General features: G+C 48.3%; 1 protein-coding gene across 1 annotated transcript in view; it reads left to right on the top strand.

Annotated features, from left to right (window-relative positions):
• Positions 1–22456, top strand: part of MUSK (muscle associated receptor tyrosine kinase) — a 48716-nt gene extending 26260 nt beyond the window's left edge. Inside the window, exons 7-16 of the mRNA XM_084305781.1 lie at positions 1107–1285; positions 3947–4213; positions 8546–8721; positions 8924–8947; positions 11283–11371; positions 11697–11856; positions 13156–13345; positions 13685–13876; positions 19029–19177; positions 21353–22456. Coding sequence (XP_084161907.1) covers positions 1107–1285; positions 3947–4213; positions 8546–8721; positions 8924–8947; positions 11283–11371; positions 11697–11856; positions 13156–13345; positions 13685–13876; positions 19029–19177; positions 21353–22032 — 2106 coding nt within the window. The 3' untranslated portion in view covers positions 22033–22456. The remainder of the gene's footprint in view (positions 1–1106; positions 1286–3946; positions 4214–8545; positions 8722–8923; positions 8948–11282; positions 11372–11696; positions 11857–13155; positions 13346–13684; positions 13877–19028; positions 19178–21352) is intronic.
• The last annotated feature ends 445 nt before the right edge of the window (positions 22457–22901 follow it).

The following is a 22901-nucleotide window of genomic DNA, read 5'->3' as shown; positions in this document are numbered from 1 at the left end:
TGTTCCTTCACCCCACATCTTTGAGTAAAGCTTGATTGAGGCAGAACAAATGCATTACTTTATTAATATGTGTATTTTTGGAGACAAACCAATGTGCTTCCTAAAGACATGACACAACACTGCTACATCCTTTCTTACTTTTCAATTATCGCCACTAATACCTTTGGAAGCAGATACAGATACCATTGAAATAATTTCTACTAGCTTCCAGGAAGGTCAGGTTAATCTGTCTCGTCTCTCAGCTAGATGTGTCAGTAGAGTGCTTTGCTAGGATGGATCCAGTGATGAAAATCTCAAGTGTCCTTAGGGCCAAATTGCACCAGCAGCATCCATGGATGACCACATCTCCTTTCAGTTATTCCTGCTGCTTCCTACTGGTGTGAAGAATAGAGCAGGCAATGCTGCTTGGTGCTACCGTATTTGCAAGGCAGAGTCTTTGTGTGCCCTGTCCTCTGATTTAATTTGTGCCAAATGAGCAAGAAGGACTTGAGGATAATACCAAGTCTGTCTAGCCAAAGTCAGCAGGCTCCAAGCTCATTCATGTAGGAAAAGAGCTGGCCAATGTCACCACATCTGCAGCCCGTTCCACATTTCCAGGTGTGGGATCAGAAAATCTGTTGGGTATCTGCTGGAGTGTGGGAGCCAGATCATTTGCTTGGCACACCACTGCTCTGGAGGTGTGGCCGTGGTTGCGTTAATCCAGAATTAATGTCTTCAAGACTTTTTTCTTCTCTCCATCCGTAGACCCAGCCACAAAGCCATGTTGTGTCCTTCCTTGCTAAGGCATGAGTAGGCAAACAATCTGCTAGCAGAGATCCTGCAGTAACTAACCACAAAAATCTGAGACCTTCGGAACTGAAAATTAATTGCAAAAGCATTGTTGAAGCGTGGACTAGGTGAGGTCGTCAACATTTGCTTTTGTCTGCGAAAGCTATGAAGGCAGCAAAATGCTGCCTTCTGGTTCAGCTCTCTGCCACTTCCATCTGCTGGCTGCATCTTCCTCAGTCAACCTCCGTGCTTGGGGGTGGGTCCCTTGGGTGTTCGCTTGGTTTGCTTGTCTGCCTTTGAGGGAAACACCACCGCAGGGGGGCTTTTTACTCTCCTAGGTTTCCGCAGGGTCTATAGTGGAGAGCGTCAAGGACAGAGTGGTTGACTCCCGGCTGCAGGTGTACGTCACCCGACCTGGGCTGTTCACTTGCCTCGCCACCAACAAGCACAGCAAAACCTTCGGTGCTGCGAAAGCCGCCGCAACCGTCAGCATTTCAGGTGTGCTGGGAGGGTGGGGGTCCTCCACAACTTTTCCATTGCCCTAGGCTCTCCTGCTGGGGGCAAGCAGAAGGGGCGGGGGGTGGAGGCAGAGGGTACGGCTTGGTGAGCTAATGGCTCGCAGGGGGGGCTAAATTTGAGTACCAGTGCCTCCCCCACCGGGCTATTTCCTCATATATTCTTACACCCCGGGAGACTGGCACAGCTGTCGCTTCTTGAGTGTTCGGTGCCGCCCCGTACGCCGTGTCCCAGAGGCGCTCGGTAAGCCCATCCATGGTGAGGAAGCCATGGCCGTGGCCCAGCATCGGTGTCGCCTAACAGCAAGGTGAAAATAGCTTTCCCAAGAGGTCCTTAGCTCCTCAGGGGGGGTTGCATCCCTCCTGCTGTCCCCACACAGCTGCCGTGCCCAGGTAACCTCTGCTGCTGGGACATCTCCTGATGGGGAAAAGGATGAGCAGGGGGAGAAGCCCAGGCCACCCAGCCCCGCATGGGAGCCCAATTAAAGACAGAACAAGGCCTCCCAGGCATGCAGAGCCTAAGGTATAAGGTGAGGGTACAGGATAAGGGTGCAGAAACCTGCCTCAGCAAGGTCTGCAGTCAGTGGGGCACCTCCTCACCTCCTCTCCCCACTGCCTTTCTCTTCTTCCCTACAAGAAGATGCAAAACACGTGAGCTGCGCCCTTTCCAGACAGCTTACAGCTCTCAGACAGATTTCCTGCCATGGAAATCTTAGTTACCGCAGAGGGTGCAATGAGATGTCACTGATGATTTTGCCATTTCTTCTTTCTCCTGGCTCGTCACCATTGCTGGATCCGGTGCCCCCCTGGCAGAGTGGAGGTAAGGATGGTTTGTGTGGATCCCTAGGGGGTTTCTGTGGGCCAGGGAGAGGAATGATGTTGAAACAAGGCTATTTGGTGAATATTTTGCTCAAATAAAGGGAGTGGGTTTCTGGTTGCCAGGCATGAGGCTCACCTGAAGGCAATACTGAGCTCTTTATACAGCATGCACAGAGCCCAGGCCCATGAGATCAGGATGCCTCAGGGCCAAGCCAGCTGTGGATCACACATCAGTAGATTGCTTAAAATACGGCAGTGTGCAGAACACTCTGGGGTGAGTTCTGTCCACAGTCAGGCTTCATCAACCTCACAAATTCACAGGAGCAAGCTAAGCTCCTGTCTGCACAGAGCCAATAAATCTGCTTTGGTACAGTGATCACAATATTCGGGCAAGAGGGGTTTAGGTATTTCTTCGAAGCAAAGTTGTGGATGGGTAAAGCTACTTCTCCGTGATCAGAGGTACACGTTTGCCAGATATTTTCTGGAGTGCTGAACGATTAGGCTGGCTTTCTATTTCTGGAGCCCTAGCATATTTCTGCATGTGGCACAGGCAGATCAGCCTGGAGGGAAAACGCGAGGGCTCGCCTGAATCTGGCGGTGCTCAGAGCAAAGAGCAAGGCTTAAGGAAATCTGAGCAAACGGCTCTGCTGTGCTGCTGGCACGGGCTGCCTGTGAGGGCTCGCCTCCTTCAGAGCGGCGTGCGAGATCCTTGCAGGGTGTTTGCAAGGGATTTTGTGGCTCTGGTGCTGACTGCAGACCTCGGCGTCGCGCCATCACCCGTGCCCATGTGAGGGGCGTGGGTGCAGTGCTCCTGATGCTCCTCTCTTGCAGTTGTTCTCGACAGCTGCTACACAAAATCCCCTCTCTGTGGCCGGGCCTCGTGAGAAACATCTCAGCGCTGCTTCTCCCACCCGTGTCACTCTGCAGATAGTAAAAAAAAACAAGGAAACACACGACGCCAGCACTGGTTGTGCTGGTAATGTCGGCATCCTGCCAAGCTGCTGCTGCAGCTCCCCAAAACCAGCAGCAGAGCTCTCCCACGTGTGCCCGTGCCCTCTTCTGGCTCTCGGGGCATGGCGAGGATGCACCTTGCACAGGAGGCACAATGGGTGCTGTGCAGGATGCTGGGCACCATGGGCAGTGTGGGCCCAGTGGGGAAGCGGCCCGGTGCCAAAAACAGCTGAGAAAAGGAATAAAAAAAAATTCAGTTGAACCTAAAGCAGTGCAGCTAAACTGGGGTCAGGGAGTGTCACCTGCTGAGTGCTGCATCAACAGCAGAGATATAAGCATCCTCTGAACTCCCTTGCCCATGTAAGTCCAGCTTTCCTGAGAAAAACAGTGAGAACCCCCCAGGGCATTGACAATGGGGGATTATTTGGGCAGAGCAGTAAAAGGCAGGGATACAAATAGCTCTGCTGGCTGCTCCAAATGGTTGGCATGTTGAGAACTGAACTCCCTGACCCCAGTTATGCGGGCGGGCTGAGCAATGGGGACCTCTGCACCCCCAGCTCCTCCCGCACGCTTTGGGGCAGTTTTCCCAGGTGTGCCCCAGTTTCCCCGGGCTGGGGAGCATCCTTTGACCCTGTGCTGGGAGCTGACCCCCCTCTGGTGGAGGAGGGATGACAGCCACACCAGGCTGCATGCAGAAAGCACAGGAGGGATAAATGATCGGCCCCAGAAGGAGCCAAGCCTGCTGTGCTCTGAGTGGTGCTAGCTCTTCTCAGCTCCTGTATCCACACACCCACTTCTCCTGGCCTTTAGTCTTACACCTGGCTACCTAGGTGTAAGCTGCAGCTGTGTGAGGCTGCAGGTTAACCCCGTGTGTCTGCTCTTGTTCCCGACAGCAAGCTGTACAAGGGCGATGCAGGCTACTGCAGCACCTACAGAGGCGAGGTGTGCAGCGCCATCCTGGCGAGCAACGCCCTGGTTTTCTTCAACTCCTCCTACGCTGACCCTGAGGAGACCCAAGAGCTGCTCGTGCACACTGCCTGGACTGAGCTGAAAATGGTGAGTGCCTTCTGCCGACCGGCCGCCGAGTCCCTGCTGTGCAACTACATCTTCCAGGAGTGCAAGCCCTCGGGAGCTGGGCCAGCCCCCAAGCCCGTGTGCAGGTAAAGAAACAAGAAATGTTCCCCTTTCACTTTTGTTTTGCGGGGATGGATGCACAGGAGGCTGGAAACAGCAAGAATTTACCTGGCTTTGCAGTAGCACTGAGGGGAAGTGGGCTCCCTGGGCTTGTATGAGCTTTTCCTTTCCTCTGCCCTCTGTATGCACCCCTTGGACCTGACACAGCTCTCCTTGTGCTCATCGGTGGGGTTCAGAGTGGCTTTCAGGGGTCTGTGTTATATCAGGCTTTCGGTGGCAGGTGTTGAAAAGGAATATCCCTTTGAATGACATGACTGATCTAAGTAATTAACACATTGTTATCAGTTAAATCTTGCTAGGCCAGTGTGCACTCACTGCTGCTATCAGAAAGTCATTGCTGGTTTGGAATTTTAACTAAATATGGGCACAGAAACGTGTGGCTGATGTGGCCAAGGTAGGACACTAATCACTCAGCACTTCCCACCACCGCAATGATGGGACAGAAAAAGACTGTGCTGGAGACACTGCCAGCATAACTGCACCTGCTGAACCACACCAACCTCCCTGCTGGCACACGTGTCCTCGCACAGCCAGAGCAATGTGCAGCCAAACGGGGCTGGCAGGGAGCAGAGCATCCCGTGCTGCAGCTAATCCCCTGCTGACAGGTGCCTGTGCGGCACGTCCCAGGCACAGGGGCCGTGCAACCCACCGGGCAGCCCTCCCTCATCGCACCCTGTCCTCCCCCGTGGCCACGGAGAAGAGCTTCCTCGCTCACAGCAAGATTTTACGAAGCCTTCCCCAGCTTCTCAGCCTGGAATAAGCCAGCTTTCTCCTAGCTCTCCCCATAGGTCTTGCTTTTCAGCACCGGAGTAAACCCCTTGTAAACCTTGTGGGGTGATGCTTTCTTTTCCTGAAACCATAATCCTGAAACAGATTATTCAGATCGGGGTTTGCTAGGAGAGAGGCCCCAATTCTGGTGCCTCGACTGAAACAATTGTTCTGTCTGCAGAACATGGCAGCGCTACCCCAGCTGGACATGGGCCAGATGTAGTCTACTGGAAATTATTTTTCCAGTTATGCAGGGGCTTTTTAGGACAGTCAACAGCATGTTGTCTTCACAATCAGGGCCTTTCTGATCACTCCTCCTTCCATAGCTCCAAAACAAAGGCACAGAGGAAAACCCCGGGCGTGAAGGTTGACAGCGGGTTAGGTTCTCCGTTGGGAGCCTGTGCTGCTCAGCGCTGCGTAGCCAGCACAGCCGGGGCATATATCCTGAGAAAGAAGCGTGTGTGCAAATACCCACAAATAACCCTGCAGACAAGTGCTGAAACTTGCCTTTTGTTGGCAGGCTCCTCCCCACTGCCTCGCTGCGCTGCTCTTTGTCATTGTGCCCTTTAGCGCATGGTCTCCCTGCCTATTTTCAAGATGTGTGACAGTATTTATATTGCAGCCACACATGCACGGCCCATTTATCAGGGAAAGACTTTGCGCAGTGCTCCACATGACCTGTCAGTGAGGACTGGGTACGGGGCTGGCTTCATTTCCCCCCCCCCTGCTCACGAGTGGGCCTGCAGGACCATAACCGGATTTGTGAATGGAGATCTGCTCTCCCTGGGCGCTTCTGAGTGGTATAACTCATCATGCTCTCTGCACTCACATAAGACATTTAGCTAGCAGGCAGAACCTTGGCAAATATGCCTAAATCCTAATGGACCACTCTGGCACCATCCCTCAAACCCATGAGCCATTCTGCAGATACATCCATTTTCTTTTCCCTTTAATGATTTTTTTCCCAGCGATTTTACCATGGATTTAAATGTGTCTTTTTTCACAAGATCCCTGGGATGGTGTCCCTCCAGTTTCCTGTCCCCAGAACTCATCATCCCAAAGCCTAGCCCCATGCCCTGTTTGGTAACTCAGGCATCTAGTACGTCCTTCTGAACAGCTGAGACCCCAGGGGGCTCTTGAACACATTTTGCACAGTCTTGGTGGCTTTCCAATTATCTTATCTGCTTTCTACTGACAGCTTTATACCTCTCTGCTGAAATTGGCTAGGCAACACTAGTTTTCAGCTGAAATGCTTCATGAGTAAGAATTTAATTATCCCCGAGTCTGTAGAAATCTCCTGTTTTTTTCATGAACAGACTTCCCTTGTTATGTTTCTATGTGTTTTTGTCTTGTTTACTTACTCACTGCAACATTTCTTCTCTCCCATGAAATTTTGGTTTGAAAGCTAGTTAGCTAGAACAAATACTGAAAAACAAGCTGTGCAGAACTTTTATAAAAACAAGTAGTGGGCAAAACAAGATAAAGTGGAATGGGGGAGAAGAACATGGTAAAAACTTCACATAAGTTAAGATACAATTTGATTAGAATTAGAACTTTCCTGTTTTTAAGGGAAAGTGATGTCTCATCTCATAATTCTTGATTGCTCCTGGCTTTTGACACAGGCTGCGTTTGTGATAGCAAGGGACAATCCTTCTGCTTCTCTTCTGACCACTACTGTTACGAAGCGTCCAGCTCCAGGGAAGAGTCTTGTGTTGGAAAGCTCTTCCCTTTGTTCTGTGTACACCCACCTCCTCTTCAACAGTGCAGACACCTGTCCTCCTCGGCTGCTCCTGATCTTTGTCTCCCCGTCACTTACATTACATACAATTTCTAATAATACCCTGAAGTAATCTTTGCATATGATCTCACCCAGCCCTTGCTGCTGGGGATTAAGGGCTATAACAATGGCATGACCTCAGCTGCAGGAGACTGACTCTCCCTCCCTCCAGCAGCCTCGCCATGCTCCCCTACCAGCAGTGGTGGCTGGTGGGTGAAGACAACCTGCCTTTAATGCAGTAGCTTGCTGAGGAACGTTTTTTTGGCTTTTTTGTAGTTGCACACTTAATGTGGGGTGTGTTCAAGGATGCTCAGGCTCCGGGAGTGAAGGCAGCTAATGCAATCCAGGTCTCCCAAGTGTTGGACAGTGGAGGCAAGGTTTTCCCATTTCCCTAGCTAAGCATTTCTTACTTCAGAAAGTCATTCCTGCTCCACATGTTGTTTAACGTAAAATTAAAATATTACACCATCTGGATACATTCTGGCTGTCATGGAAGTGAGGAAGGAGCAAACCAGCATGGGCTAAAACCACAAGCAGGGCAGCTGAGCCTTCGATGGCTTCAGCCTGCTGCTGTGGAGAGCATTCATTGCCATTGCAAAGAGCTGCTGCCCTGGTAAAATTCCTGGTGGCCTCCATCCTTCAGGTGCTGCAGAAGGTTTGTAGTGTTGGTGGCCATCACTGAAGCTTGTGGCCATCTGCTCTTGCCAAAGCTGTTGGTAGACAACAAGTAAAGAGATTGCATCAGCCCACCAGGTGGTGAAATTGGCTAAAGCCTTTACCACGGATGCCAGGAGTGTTTTCCTGCATTGCTGTGTTGTTCTGTGGTGGTCAGGAAGGACATGCATCCTCAAAGGACTGCAGCTGACTTCAGCAAAAATCATCTCTGCACATGACCTCAAAGCTGGTTTTGCAACTCAGGCTCTCAAAAATGAATGATTGAAAAAGTAAATGAATCACTGACAAATTAAGAAATAGCAAACACTCAAAGTTTCTAGTATGGTACAGTCTTAATTTTAATTTTTTATTTTCCAGAGCAGATATTTCTGTTTAGGCCTTATTCACAAAACGGCTTCAGATCTAAAGAATGTTTAAACATCCACAGCACCTCTTGACAGTGAATGTTTCACATTGTTAGGGAGGCCATATATTAGGTAGGAGGCAGTTTGGTTTCTTATTTCATCAGGCACTGTAAAGGTTTTGCTGCAGATTGCTAGCAGATTAAAAAAAAGGAGAGAAAGGTGAGCTTCTTTTCTCTATTGAGAAGAGAAAAAAATGCATGGCTGATTCTGTGAGTTTAAAGATGTAGGCAAATATTTAGCTTAGAAAAGTTAAGAATTTTTGCTCGCCTGCTTTGAATAGATGGTACATTTAAGTAATATTTATGGAAGACATGTAAGATTTTAGAGTATACCAAAAATGCTAAGATAGCTCCCAGACATGTTATTATTAGAAGATGGCAGTGAATGTGTAGGAAAAGATGGGAGTATACTCACAGACAGTGATGTGTGCTGTGTCTTGAGCATAAACCTGCTTCATTAAAAATGTAGCTTTGTGGGTTTCCTAGAGGAAGCTGTTACATTTTATGCGGAGTTTCCTTTATGGTTTATGAGCCAGACAGACTGGCTTAAAGAAGCGTAGCCCCGTTAATGGTTTTCTGTCAGCCTGCATAACCCCTGCACATCACTGCTAAGTGCAGCAGCTGTTATCAAGCCATTGACCCCTGTATTTCACTGTTTTTTGCAAAATGATGTAGAGAGAATTGCCTTGCTGTAAAGGATCTCTACTGCTTTAAGGAATGGCTCTCAATGGAGGAAAACTCTCAGAGGGGGATCTACAAGCCAGGGCTGATGCTGCTCGCCCTTCCCGAGTGCAACAGGCTCCCCAGCCTGCACCAGGACCCCAGTGCCTGCACCCGCATCCCTTTCTTTGGTAAGAGGCTGTTTGCAGAGCTGCTTTCTTGGCGAGGGAGGGGGGCAGGATGTCACCCACGACCTGCAGCAGAAGCAAAGGCTGCGACGTGGGGACCGTCCTGCCTGCGCCCGTGCGCTGGTGTGTTCCCACGGCCACGCTCCCAAGTTGGCACCCAGCTGTATCACTACCCTTCCTCATGTCTTGTCTTGTCTTTTTACAGATTTTAAGAAGGAGAATATAACCAGTAAGTAGACTTCTCCAGGCTCTGTGGTTCCAGAGGCTGGGCATGGTATTTTTGTTGAGGATGCAGCTTGCACAGCGCTTCTGCGTTTTGCTCTGGTCCTTGCTGGCTGTATTTGGGTTGTTAACAGAGGATGTATGAGCTTCCACATCCACAGCATAGGGAAACACATTTGCAGCTGTACAGAATTTAGGGAGAGGGAGAACATGGACTGGTAACTTTTGAAAGTGGTTAGATAGGGATGGTACTTTTAGGTGGTACACTCCCCTCCAGCTCTTCCCTCATCTTTCTGCCCATTCCTTCTCCTTTTGCTGTACCCGTCTTTGATATTTCTGATACTGATAGCAAAGCTGTCCCACCCTTACATGCTGTTACTGGTATGGTTACCCACATCCAGCTGCCCTTGCAAGACCTTGTTCCCCAAACAGCCCCAGCACTTCCCTTCAGCTGTCCTTGAAGCCTTGACATTTCTCTTGTAACCCGCCCCGAACCACCCATGAGACCCAGCTGTCCCTCATGGTGACTTCTGCCAGCCCCTTGCCCTCACTGGGGGACAGAGCAGAATCAGGGGGTGCCAGCAGTGTGGTGCATTCATGAGCTGGTTTCAGCCTCCTCTTGGATGCTCGCTAGTCCCCAAAGCCTTGTGTAAATGTGCCACCCTTTTGTTTGGCTTCCACAGGATGTCACCAGGGTGGCGTTGCTCAGATGTGTACTGCACAGTCATGAACTGGGGAGACGTAATGGTAACAATTTATTGAGATTGTCCCCTCTTTTTGCCTTCAGAGGCCCTGCTAGATGTGCTAAGCTTTGAGGAGAACAAGCCAAACCATTTTCTATCTTGCCAGCTGAGTTGTAAGACCATTATGAGAGCATCTGCATTTTCCAGCCCCTCAAGGGCACAGGGATGCTTCCCTAGGGCTGCCTTTGTGCCTAAAATTCTCCACATCTCTCCTCGAAGATGTCACACTGATACTTGTTTCAGCCCATGCAAAAGGTGTTTTTCGTCTTGCAGGTATAAGTGATAATATCAGCCAAAGTACTTCAAGTCAGAGCATTTTACCTTGCAGTTGTGATGGACCAAGTGTGCTCACGGAGCCCGTGACCATTCATTCGTAAGCTAAGGAGCTTCCACACCTCAGGCTACAATGGGCTTGATCCATGTTTGAGCTCACCCACCAGGAGCAGACATCATCATGGCTGTTTTTCTGCCTACAGCTTGGTACCTGGTGAACATGCAAAAAGCACGTTAAGGGTCTGTAAAAGACATAACAGCCAAAATGTGTGGAGTGGGTGATGCAAGAAGAAAAGAGCAGGCCAGCATCATGATGGGTTTGGATTTGTTCTAGAACTGCTCTTTACACGGGTGCTTACTGGAGTGCTCAGGTGCTCTAAGTGAATATCTCATTAAAAGTACATCCCTACAAAAAAAAAAAAAAACAAACAAAAACTAATCATCTATATTTCTCCTACAGGAGAAATAGAACAATCTGCTAGGATAAATTAAAATGCATAATTTTTGTCTCAAACTTGTGTCAAACCTTACACAAATCTTTCGTGAAGTGGAAAAGGATTTGCTTAAAAATACTTTGTTTTAGAAAAAGTCAAGTTTCCTCTTTTTTTATATATATATATATATATATATATATATATTTTTTTTTTTTTTTTTTTTTTCTGAACTGTCAGTTTAGTGCAGGAGAAGAAAAGTTATGATGACAGTTTTTGCTGACTTACTGATTTATCTAATAAGGTTAATAATGCAGCACCTAATAAGCGAACCCTAACGCATGCCATCACCAAAATGCTCGTCCATGGTCAGCAGAGCTTCCACACAAATAGCTGGCAGATATGATGTGTGTAAGGCTGCATCTCCTCTGCTGTCCCTCCTGCTTCCTGGGCTGTACCGGCACGCATTAAATTCTCCTGTGGGGAGAGGTGGTGTCCACATTTTTGTCTTGAGAACTTATTCTGGGAGTGAAAATCTCCTCAAGATTTCCCGCTTGCTTTTTTTTTTTTTTTTTTCCTTCTGCAGTCAGAGTAGGCCCTGTGTATGTAAAATGAACTGCACATTCTGTTGCGAATAACAGTGTTTTATGCTGATCTGCTGCTTCAGTTCTTCGGTTCCCTTCGGTGTGTGTTTTCCACGTGTGCTGGGAGCTGCAGTCTGTGTCCGAGCACCCGCTGCGAGGCAACGGGCCCTGTGCAGGCCCCTCACAGGGCCTTGCTGGCCACGGCTCTTTTCTAAGGACATGACCTTTACTCTTGTCAGTCCCTGCTCCAGGGCATGGTTTGAGGTGCCTTGTCCACACCTATTTATTTGTTTTTTCTTTTAACTCCCCAGGGACTTGCTACAGTGGCAATGGCCAGTTTTACCAGGGCTGGGTCAATGTCACGGCCTCCGGCATCCCCTGCCAGAAGTGGAGCGAGCAGGTAGGCAGCAGTGTGAGACCCCCCCAAACAGGGAGCTGCTCTCAAGGTCTGCGTCTCTGCTGGGCTTCCCAGAGCCAGGCAGCTCTGTCCCATTGAAGGGCTGACAGCCTGCCTTCATTCTTGAGTCCACTGCTGTTTCACAGCCTCTTTGTATTTCAATCTGCAAGTCCATCCTTCCTGCCTTCCTTCCTTCCTTCCTTCCTTCCTTCCTTGCTTCCTTCCTTCCCTCCCTGCCATTTTGTTTTCCTTTGTTTTGCTTCATTTTGTTAATTCCAGCAGCAAAAATTCTACTCAAGCACTAACCCAATCTCTTTCCTGCTCCAAGGCTCCCCACTTGCACAGAAGGACTCCTCAGGTCTTCCCCGAGCTGGCTGATGCTGAGAACTACTGCCGCAACCCAGGAGGTGAAAACGAGCGTCCCTGGTGCTACACAAAAGACCCGTCTGTGACTTGGGAATATTGCAGCGTGTCTCCCTGTGGAGATGGTAGGTGACTGAATTTATGATTTCTGCCACTGGGTTTGTTTTGGGAACATGTAAGGTATTTGTATCCTGAGCATCATATTGTGGCTCCTGTAGCTCCACCAATCTGTTTTGTCTTCTTGATTCAGCCAGCACCAGTTCTTCTCATAGATGCATTCAGCATCTTTAATCTGAACGTGCTATAAACACTTTAATGATGGGAAAATGTGGACAGACATATTAAGGACCTTGCTCCAGATTATAGTAAGACCAAAAGATGAAATCAAATTTCCCGTGGTATTATGAGGAATGAATTGGCCACACTGTGGTCTGAGGAGAAAGTAGGTCTTACGGCGTATTTTCTGAAGCTGTTTTGCTTCTGGTGATATTTTTTCAATAATAAAGAACAGTTATATCTAAAAATGATTCTGAATAAGATGGAAACATTTTTGTTTTGTGGAGTTGCAACTAAGTTGTGGAGTTGCTGTTTTTTTTTTTTTTTTTTTTTTTCCAAAGAGTATGTTGAAAAGTATTTCATCAAAGCTACAATTTTTTAATAAACAAATTTTTTTAGAATCTCAGGTCTTGGAAACAAGACAATTCCACTTGCAGAGAGAATAAAGGCACTGGGAGCATATAGGGGAATACAATTTAGTATCTGTTTCACTGGTCTTAAAAACTAGTTTATATTTCTTTCTGTTCTCAATCATTGTATATATGCACATACAGATTAACATCTTTTAGAATGGCTCAAAAAGTACTTGGCAGGGGGCTACTTGATTCCCCCCCCCCAAAAAAAAAAAAAAAAAAGTAGAGCTAAATATGTTTTACACTAGTTTACTGTATTAGACCCATAAAGACACTGATATGCAAGTTGTTGGAGGCAAGGTATCCAGGAAGGTATCAATGTGTACTTGCCTTGGTCTTACACTCCTCTCTGCAGATTTGTTCTAGGATGTGTGATATATTGTGGCCCACATGTGGACCTTTGCTCCTTCCCAACGCAGACTTCAGCTTATTTGAACACTTAGACACCACCAGTGCATCTCCCACCTGTAATTCTTTCTAAGTGTCTGATTCCTTACTAAAATTGGGTTCCCAGCTCAATGGGAACTGTATCTGGGCCTTTATTAGGTCCTGGACTGGACTTTAACATCTGGTAAGCAGTAATGTGCTTTGCTTCCTGTAAACCAAAGTTCCCTAGTATGATATACAGTCATACTGCTGTATCCATGATGTCAGCAGGACTCCACAAGTACCTCTTAAGGGAAAGCCCCAACCCTATAAAACTGTCATAATCTTCTGATTTTGCTTACATTACAGCGTCCTTATCTCTCGGAACAAGAAAACCAAACGGAGAGATTCCAAACCTCCCCCCTCCTCCATCCTTTTCCCCTACATACTCCATGACTGTTATCATCTCGATCATCTCCAGCTTTGCCCTTATCGTGATCCTTGGCATTGTCACCCTCGTTTGCTGCCGTCGACGAAAGCAATGGAAAAACAAAAAAAGGTAAAACTCAGGACTTAATTCAAGGCAACAAATGCTGCTTTGAAACACGGCTTGCCTGCTTCTGAGAGCACAGTCCTGCAAATGCCTGTTGGAGGGAGAAGCCCTCCCTATGTCTGTGGCTGCACCAGTGCAGGCTCTGAGGAGTGCCTGTGTCAGAGCAGAAGGTGGCCTGGTGGCTATTTTGGGGAAATGATTTGAGACCCTGCTGCAAGGCTCTTTCAGCAGCCCTGCTATACCTCCTTTTTCCATCCTGGAAGAAACCCTCCCTGGAGGTGCAGATGTTGATCTCCTGGTCGGGGGCCATGCACACTCTGACCAGCAACTGCTCCGTTGTTTCAGAGAGTCAGAAACACCAACGCTCACCACTCTGCCCTCCGAACTCCTCCTGGATCGACTGCACCCCAACCCCATGTACCAGCGGATGCCCCTTCTCCTTAATCCGAAACTGCTCAGCCTGGAGTATCCCAGGAACAATATTGAATACGTGAGAGATATTGGGGAAGGAGCATTCGGGAGAGTCTTCCAAGCAAGGTAAGCAGCCCATGTGTGAGTCCTCTCTATCTGAAGGTATCTGGGAAAAATCAGCATTTGGGCATCCATTTGTCTGGACGCAGAAATCCTTTTTTCATTTACTCAAACCAAAATTGGTAGAAGGGCCCAACAGTTTAACTGAGGCTTGAATAATTGTTTGTCTTGTCCACTGCTTTCCACTCATATCTGTTAACCTTTGTCAAGAATAAGTCTCCTGTTCTTCTCTCTTAATTCTCTCTTAAGAGAGAAGAACATACCAAAGTCTGGTGTGATAGCTTAGCTAAATTTATCATCCCTATTTTTTCTTCCCCAAAGAGTATTGCGTGTGACATGTGACTTATTGTGAAATGCTTGCATTTCCCAGTATGTGCAAATTGTCAGTGTGTAGTGTCCTCCGTTACAAACTCAACACTGGCCAGTAGTTACCACAGAGGGCAATGTGTCATGCTGCAGTTAGGTCCTGACCCAGTTTACGTTTGATTTAGAGGCAAAACCAAACCAAACCAAACCAAAAATCCCCTAAAAACCCAACCTACTTAAGCCAACATCCTTTGTGTGTGTGTGTGTATGTCCTTTGCTTATTCAGACTTCATTCTTGGAAATCACAGCCATTGTTGCCTGTTTAAATTTAAGGCATTAGATGAGCCATAGATTCTGTTGAACCTCCTGGGAGGTGAGGTCATGCTCTTCTTCACATGTGAAAAACATTTCATGGAGAACCCAGAGATGAACCCAAACCTGCTTAGACTGTGGTGGATGGAAGGCGTCTTGTTACCCTTGACAGTCTGCAATGCCTGCAGGACAGCATTTGGCCTGTTTGCCCTTCTTGGAAAATCCCAGCCCAAACTCCTTGAAAGAAGGCAGACAGAGTGTATCGTTCCATTTTGCTCAGGATGGGTTTTGTTAGTCCTTTACAGTTAATGTCTCTGGGATGTAGCTCATTTTGTCACTGTATCTGGAGTCGTGTGCGATGACAAAAAATGCCAGGGACTGTTAGAGTCCTGATGTGCACCATGGCCTGCCTGGTGAACTGCTCCCATGGACTTCACAACCGAAGGACTCTCCGTGCAAAAAGCAGCCATTAGTGCAGGTACTTTCAACATTTATAGTTATGCTGTGGATGTATCCACTGGGAAATTAGTTATGGGCAGGTTAAAATGCTGGTAGAACAGGGAAACCACTTCAATAGGTGTGACGGATTTTTTTCCTAATGAAGGGATGTGGAAGAAATGCAGGCGTACTTTTATTTAACATAGAGGGAGCTAAAAATAACAAAGTTTAAAGGGCGCAGAGTGGGAAAATCACAGATGCTTAGCCTGTGATTGATTGTTAGCCTGGATGGCTGAGCCAAACGCATCCGAACCTGAGTTGAGGGCAAAGTTGCAGTGACTGAGTCACAGCTGGTGCAGGCGAGCTGGTGCAGGTGCCTGGTGCTCAGGGCATCCCACAGACTGCAGCCTTTTGTGGAGCATCGCCTGCACCAGCACCTCCAGATAGCCTCCGTGCTGCCCAGAGCCTCCTGAGCTGGAGGTGTCTCTCCCCCACCTTGAGCAGGACCTCTCAAAGGGCACTCAAATATCACTGAGGCGCCAGGTTAAGCAAGTGTTAAAGTGGTGTAGAGAGCTTCCACGTGGATTTCGTCCACCCCAGCGCTGTAATCCCTTTTAGTTAAACCTTTTTGCTATTGTCAGTGGAAAATGGAAGAAAAAGGAAAAGAATAATAATAAAAAAAACCACACCACAACAACAAAAAAGCAAGCAAGCAATACAATCTTCTTAGCCAGCTTTTGCAGCATGCAGAGTACCGTACCCTCAGAAACACACGGTGGGAAGGAGCCCCAGAAATATTGTTTCTGAGAGGCAAATTTTTTATTAAAAAAAATCTCAGCCAGAAACCACTCTGAGGCGTTATATTCCCAGGGAAAATTCCATCCCCTGACATTCCTGTGCACCACTGGCAGACCATCAGAGACTGCTGCGCTGACGTCCAGTAGCACCAGCTGCGCATCCCTCCAGGTGACGGACACCATCCCAGCTCAAATCTTTGCCTTCCCGTCGCAGATGGATAACATGTACTTGTCTTCATGTGTTAAATGGACATCTCAGGCTAAGTTTAGCAACCCTTTTACTTCTCCTGGTCTCATGTTTCTCCCTCTCCTGTAAACACAGCTCTGCGCACGGTGCCAGTGATGCCTTTGCCAGTTGGCTTGCTGCGAGTCCTGATTCAGTGTTTACTCACTCCTGGGTCAAGCAACATGTTAGGACAGGAAGTGTCTGGCTATCATTTACCAGCTCCTCCTGAAAGGCTGCCATGTCCGCTTGGGGCTCGTTCACACGGGAAGGGGTGAGGAAGTGGCCAGTTACCTCAACAGATGTCTTCAAAACGAGATCTGGGATCTGGCTCAGGTCTGTCCTAACCAGGCCGTGGGGACCAGTTCAGGATCTCCTGCACCTGGGAGGACCATGTTGACATCTGCACACCTCCAGAGCACCACTCCTCTGCAGGACGATGTAGGTGAGCGTGCAGATTACTCCCAGAGGTGGAGCTGCATGCCCCAGGCTAAGCTTGAAGGCCAGGGTTGCCCAGTGCCCTGGGTGTGGGGTCTTTGGCAGCAACAAAGGCTCGTGGACCCCCACTGCAAAAGCTTGGGGGTCAGCTTGTCATCTCTGAGGAGAGAAGGCTGCCCCAGGAACCAGGCTAGAGCTGTGGGCAAGAGCTCAGAGATCGAGGTGGCAGGAGTTTCTCCATCACACGTATCCTCATATTCTTTCAAGTTTAACTTTCAGAAAGTTAAAGTTTCATTTGGTTAAAGAAACCAAACGAAACAGTCCCCTGCCCATTCTGAACGCTGTGCTGCCCCGTCCCCCCCCAAATTTCCCTCCAAAGGAGAGGGCAAAGGTAGTTCTCCACCTGCCTCATTAGATATTAATGGCACCAATTAACGGCCTAACAATCTGCCCAGCTGTGATGCTGAGGAAGGTGTGGGACAGGACTCAATCTCAAATACAGATTCAATCTGCTCCTCTTTTATTTATTTATTTATTTATTTTTAATTTTATTTATTTATTTTTTTGACAGTTATTGTTCTGGAAAGGTCTGTCTGCAAACCTAAAATCAGGCATCCTCTGTAGGTAGACCGGGGGCAAAATCTCTGTTTGCCTTGCTGGGTGGTCCTTTAAACTGCAGGTACCTAAAATGTTGCCAGTGTTGCACAGATCCTTTGGTGGTGAAGAAACTGAGGACAGCTGCTGTCCATCCTGTGCACAGTATCTCACCTATTGAGGGAGTCACTAGAGGGGAAACCCAAGGTAATTTCTGTTGATGCTCCCTATGTCTAGAAGAAAATTACCAGTTTTCTATTAAACACTCCCTATTCTCTCCTCAAGCCCGAATTGTCCTGTTTAATTACAGAAGTCACAGCTGTCCACTGATCACGTGCACCCATCCCTTTCTCCTAACAGTGTCTTCTGGGCACCAAGGATTTCAGCTTCAGCAGCTCCCTGCCACGACTGCACACGGAGTCTCTCCCTCTTCCCACTCAGCACAATTTCCCCAGATCTGCCAGAAGTGGGCCGAAGGAGTTAACACGAGTTATTGAGAGGAGCCGCTGAGGGTGGAGCTACGTGCTGTAGCCTGAATGCCCAGCAAAAGGCTCCCTGCAACTTAATCTCACTTGGGTCGCATTTAGGTTAGTTTACACTACAGGATTTCAGCGGAGGGCGGGTAGACGGGTCTGCTTCAGGCTTTGGCCCGGGGTGAATGTCTCTCTCCAAAGCACGCAATATGAAGCTGTTGGCACTGAGCTAGGTCTGCTAGCCAGTCGTGAGTGGGAATCTGCAGCGAAGTTGCTTGGACGAGATACATGCCCTCCTCTCTTTACTTTTAATTCTTCTGCTGGCTTCTTCAGGGCATTGCTGCTACTTTCTCAGGCAGGGAGGCTAGGCAGAAGCAGTGGGTGTGTGAGAAGACATCTTCTCTCCTGCTAGACTGGAACCTTGCTGCCAGCACAGGGTGAGAAAAGGAGGACATTTTGCAGTAGCGGAAGCAGCAGCAGACAAATGCGGAGCCTGCTCCTCCACCCTGGCATGCTGGACCTCCTCACCCGAGCCCTTCAGCTGCGATCTGGCTGCCTGTGAAATTCCTCTCTAGATGGGCATCCTGCCACCATCTGACATTTGACATTTATAGCATCCGAGCGCATCTGTTGCAAGTGCCATATGTCTGGAGTAGATGACAAGGAAACTGGAAGTTTGCTTTGGAAATTGGAACCTCCTCCTGGGGCTACTGAGCAGGAAAGTAACCTGGCATTTGAGCAGCAGGAGGGCAGTCAGGCAGGAGCACGGGACATGACGGGGTGCCGCTCTCCACGGGCTCTGTAGGCTTTTAAGGAGTGCATCTCCACTGTGGGACCCCTGGGCAGAGCAGGAGCGGGCAAGGAAATGTGTATCCGAGGTTTGACCCGGGTCTGAAGTGCAGAACGTTGCTGTGCTTTGGGAACAGCCACCCCTGCATCTTTGGCAAGCCGGCCTAATCAAACTCGGTGAGGGCAGAGTGACCTGAGGATAAGAAGACAATATGAGCCTGTGCTTGTTCCAAGCCAGGAAGCTCTGCTTCCGGACTTGTGTCTCTTAAGCTGAAGATTCACCAGTGTTCAGCATGTATTGGTGTGTGAGCTCGTTCTTCAGACACGACACGTCTATTCTTTCTCCCTTCTGTCTCATCACCTGTTTCCACAAAACTTGCAGGAGCCTAACTATGTGCTAATATATCAGCTCCACCCTGTTAAATTCAGCTGAAATTAGCTAATGGGTTCAAAACTTGCTAAATTACAGGTGTACTCCACCCACCCTGCTCCTCCTGAACAGTGGCAAAAGGTTATTTTCCTTATAAAACCTGGGGAACGTACTATAACTACTATTTATTCTCTGATAGTAACCAGATATGCCAATGCCACCACCGTGCTGCATGTGGAAAAGGAGGCTCTTTCAACATTTTCATATAAAATATCTTTATTTTTCACTCCTGGTGAGATCAATCCTTCGGTCAGTGCCGAATGCTTCCACCTTGTTTTTGTCTCCATCATTTCACACCAGAAACAGAGCCTGCATTTGGTGTGCTTGCACCTTTTACCTGTGTTTTCCTCTCTCTCAGGGCCCCGGGGCTGCTGCCGTACGAGCCTTTCACCATGGTGGCAGTGAAGATGCTGAAGGAGGAAGCATCTGCGGACATGCAGGCCGACTTCCAGAGGGAGGCAGCCCTCATGGCTGAATTTGACAACCCGAACATTGTCAAGCTTTTAGGTATCTGAATGAGGTGCCTGTGTATGGGGTAACCCATCCTGCAGATATGATGGGGTTTCTCTAGGGCCACAGGGGCAAAGACACATGCATGACCAGCCCGGAATGCAAGGGATCTCTTCTGCAAGAGGAAATGCCTCTTGCAAAAGGGGTGAGCTTTTCTGTGAGCCGCTGCATGCTCTGCTAAATTCTCCACCAGAGCAAGTCTCAAAATGTAGGTCTGACCCTGCTGCTTTTGCAGGGTGGTGTGTTGTAACAAACCCTCTTCATCCTGTGCTAGAGCATGCTGCTGACCATCGTGCTGCGTATCTCTGCTTCCAGCTTTGTAACATCAGGGCAGATGTCTTACAGGGAAGACGTGAGCTTCCTGGATCTGTGATTTATTTTGTGGGTATTTAAAAACAACAACAACAACAACAACAAAAACAGGAACAAGTCTTATTAGTTTTATGGGTCCCACTTACTATTGTCATGTCTGAACACTCACCAGCATTAAAAAAACAAAGTAAAGCAAACAAACAGAAAAGCCGACCACAAAAACAGTCTCTTCCTTCCCCTCCCTTCTCGGCTGAAAGGAAACTCTGGTTTATTGGGCTTTTTAGAAAACCTTGGTGCCACAGCTTGGCTAATAGTGCATTCCTCTGTAAAGAAAGCTGCTGACCAGATTCTATTTCAATAAATTTTCAGTTTATGAATGAAGTGGATGTTGCCAGCCACCTTCACCTGGCAGTCCTACTTGGGGTTCAAAGGGTTGATCCCTGTCAACAAGCAGCTGAGATCTTAATTTATTTCAACAGGAAGCTCCACAAAATTTGGAAATGTGAAAACCTCAGGTTTAGGAAAGCTGGGTTGATTAGAAGTACTTTGGAAACGGAAAAGAGCATCAGGAAATGCCCCAAATGCAAATAAACATCGTGTTTATTGTCAACACACTGTAGGTCAGGAAGGGGTGAAGGTACAGGAACAAACTAGTCTCACATTGAGTGGGCGTGGGGAAAAGAGCCGCATTGCTGAGCACAGCTCAGATTATAAAGCTCTCACATACGCTCCTCATGCTTGTCAGATCCCGATTTTATCATGCTGGGAACAGATATCTGTTTTTTCTCAAAGATTCAAGTGTTAGGTCATCAACAAGAACTTCGGATTTCGCAATAAGTTGGATCACCAATTACTAAGTGAATGACCCTCAGGAAGCAAATCACATACACTTCAAATGCTGGCTTTTGCTAGTTGGCGAGTTACTAGCAGGAACACAAATATTTTTGCCTACCTCTAAAACTGACTTTATGTCCATAAAACTGGTTAAAAAGTTGGGTTTGGAAATCTGTACATTAAGCTGGTGATCTTTGCACACACTGGTTCTTCATCTGTTAGATGTGGCAGATCTCTGCAGATCTCTTCTTTCTGATGTCTGCCTTTTCTTTGTCTTTTTTTTTTTTTTTTTTTTTTTTTCCCATATATGTGTCAGTCATGCCAAAAGTAATTTCTGCAAACAACATTTTTTGCATGTGCAGTTTTCAAACAAACAAACAAACCAAAAACAACAACAGAAGAGTATGGAGTGGGAGTGTTTTTTTTTGTTTGTTTGTTTCTTTTTTAAGGTATCCCAATGAACTCTTGAACATGTCCCTGAAAATGCTGTTTTGTGACTACATCTGAAGTCTAACTATATATGTGTGGCCTTTACACAAACACTAGTATAAATGCAATAACTAAAACAAACAAACAAAAAAATAACCTGTAATTGGAACTATCAAATTTATTCTTGAAAGTATGTCCTTTCAGTTGCAGCTGGGAAGAGGCAATGCTCCAGTTAAACCAGGTTTAACTGGAGCAGGTTTAAGCCAGTTTAACCAGGTTCAGGTTCTTAATTAAACATAGCTCCAAATACTCCTCCTCCTTGGATGTCCAGAGAAAGCAGGCAGCTGCATGACTTGTTAGCATCCCTCACGGAGCTCAGCATTAGATCCCTGAAGAAGGAGCTTCAAAGACACGAAGGGACCTGATGCAACCGGGCGGTATTCGCATGCTTCACCTTTCCCTCTGTCCCCACACGCATTCTTGAAAATACTTACTTTGCGTAAGTATTTTTGGATGTATATTTTTTTTGGGGGGGGGATGTTTTGCCACAGCAGAACCTTTCTTTGCTCCCCGAATGACCCGTCTCTCCTCTTGCAGGCGTGTGCGCTGTCGGGAAGCCCATGTGCCTGCTGTTCGAGTACATGGCCTACGGGGACCTCAACGAGTACCTGCGCGACCGCTCGCCCCGCAACCTCTGCAGCCTGGCTCAGCAGGGCGGCCTGGAGGCGCGGGTCTGCCTGCCCAGCCCCCTGGCGCTGTGCTGCACCAGCCAGCTCTGCATCGCCAAGCAGGTGGCCGCGGGCATGGCCTACCTCTCCGAGCGCAAGTTCGTCCACCGGGACTTGGCCACCAGGAACTGCCTGGTGGGGGAGAACATGGTGGTGAAGATCGCCGACTTCGGCCTCTCCAGGAACATGTACTCGGCCGACTACTACAAGGCCAACGAGAACGACGCCATCCCCATCCGCTGGATGCCCCCCGAGTCCATTTTCTACAACCGGTACACCACGGAGTCCGACGTCTGGGCCTACGGGGTGGTGCTGTGGGAGATCTTCTCCTACGGCATGCAGCCCTACTACGGGATGGCCCACGAGGAGGTCATCTACTACGTGAGGGACGGGAACGTCCTCTCCTGCCCAGACAATTGCCCTCTGGAGCTCTACAACCTGATGCGCCTCTGCTGGAGCAAGCTGCCCTCCGACCGGCCGAGCTTTGCCAGCATCCACCGCATCTTGGAGCGCATGTACGAGAGGGCTGTGGCCTCCCTGCAGGTCTGAGGGGTGTCCCCCACCTCCACACACCTGGGTGGATGTGGGCAGGCCTGAAAGCTCCACTCGAAGCTGTGTTGTAGAGGAGAAGAAACACCTTGTTCCTCTGCCAAGCAAGAACCGTGTACTGCACCCCGCTGGGGTGGACTATGTGTCACAAAGTATGGGGATATCTCCCAGCCACAAGGCTGGGGCTCTTTGGGTTGGTGGCCGTGCTGGCCGTGCTAGCTCAGGACCTGTGTTAGGCATTTCCAGGAGCACAGGGCTCCACAGGCAAAGCAAACCAACCTCTCGCTGGCGGCACTTCCCTTCCTAACAGTTCCCTCCACGTTCTCCTGAGTTTGTGCACTTGGCAGTTACCTTTTTCTTCCCTTCCCTTCATGTTTTCAACCACTACCTGAAAAAAATATATATATTGCAGAAATCAACTCTATATTGGATTCTCTTTGCATTTTATTTCCGCATATTCACTTCCTTTCGAAGAAAAAGGACATTTCTGAAACCACAGTCCACTTCCTTTCAACTTCCACCTTGTCTTTGACACCCACAAACACAACATGGACACAGTGAAACCAGGAGCCTGCAGGACCACCATCAGTAACCAGTATGTCATGTTACAGAGACCAGCAAGCTCCTAAGCAACACCACAGCTCCTCTTTTCCAAAAGAGGGAAGTCTGCAGGGAGGGCCATTTGATCTTTCCTAAGGTCTCACCCAAAATTTTGTCTCAGGCATAGCAGCCAGTCTTCCCACCTTCTCCCACAATAAAGCCATTGGGTGCTAAGGCACAAATTATTCCTGAAGGCACCTGGCTGGTCTCTCAGGTGTGTTCATTTCCCTCTGCTGTGCAGTGCTCCCTGTGCTGAGAGCAGGGAGAAA

Source organism: Netta rufina, assembly GCF_964035555.1.
Source record: "Netta rufina genome assembly, chromosome: Z".
NCBI lineage: Eukaryota > Metazoa > Chordata > Aves > Anseriformes > Anatidae > Netta > Netta rufina.
This window is presented reverse-complemented; position numbering and strand designations above follow the sequence as displayed.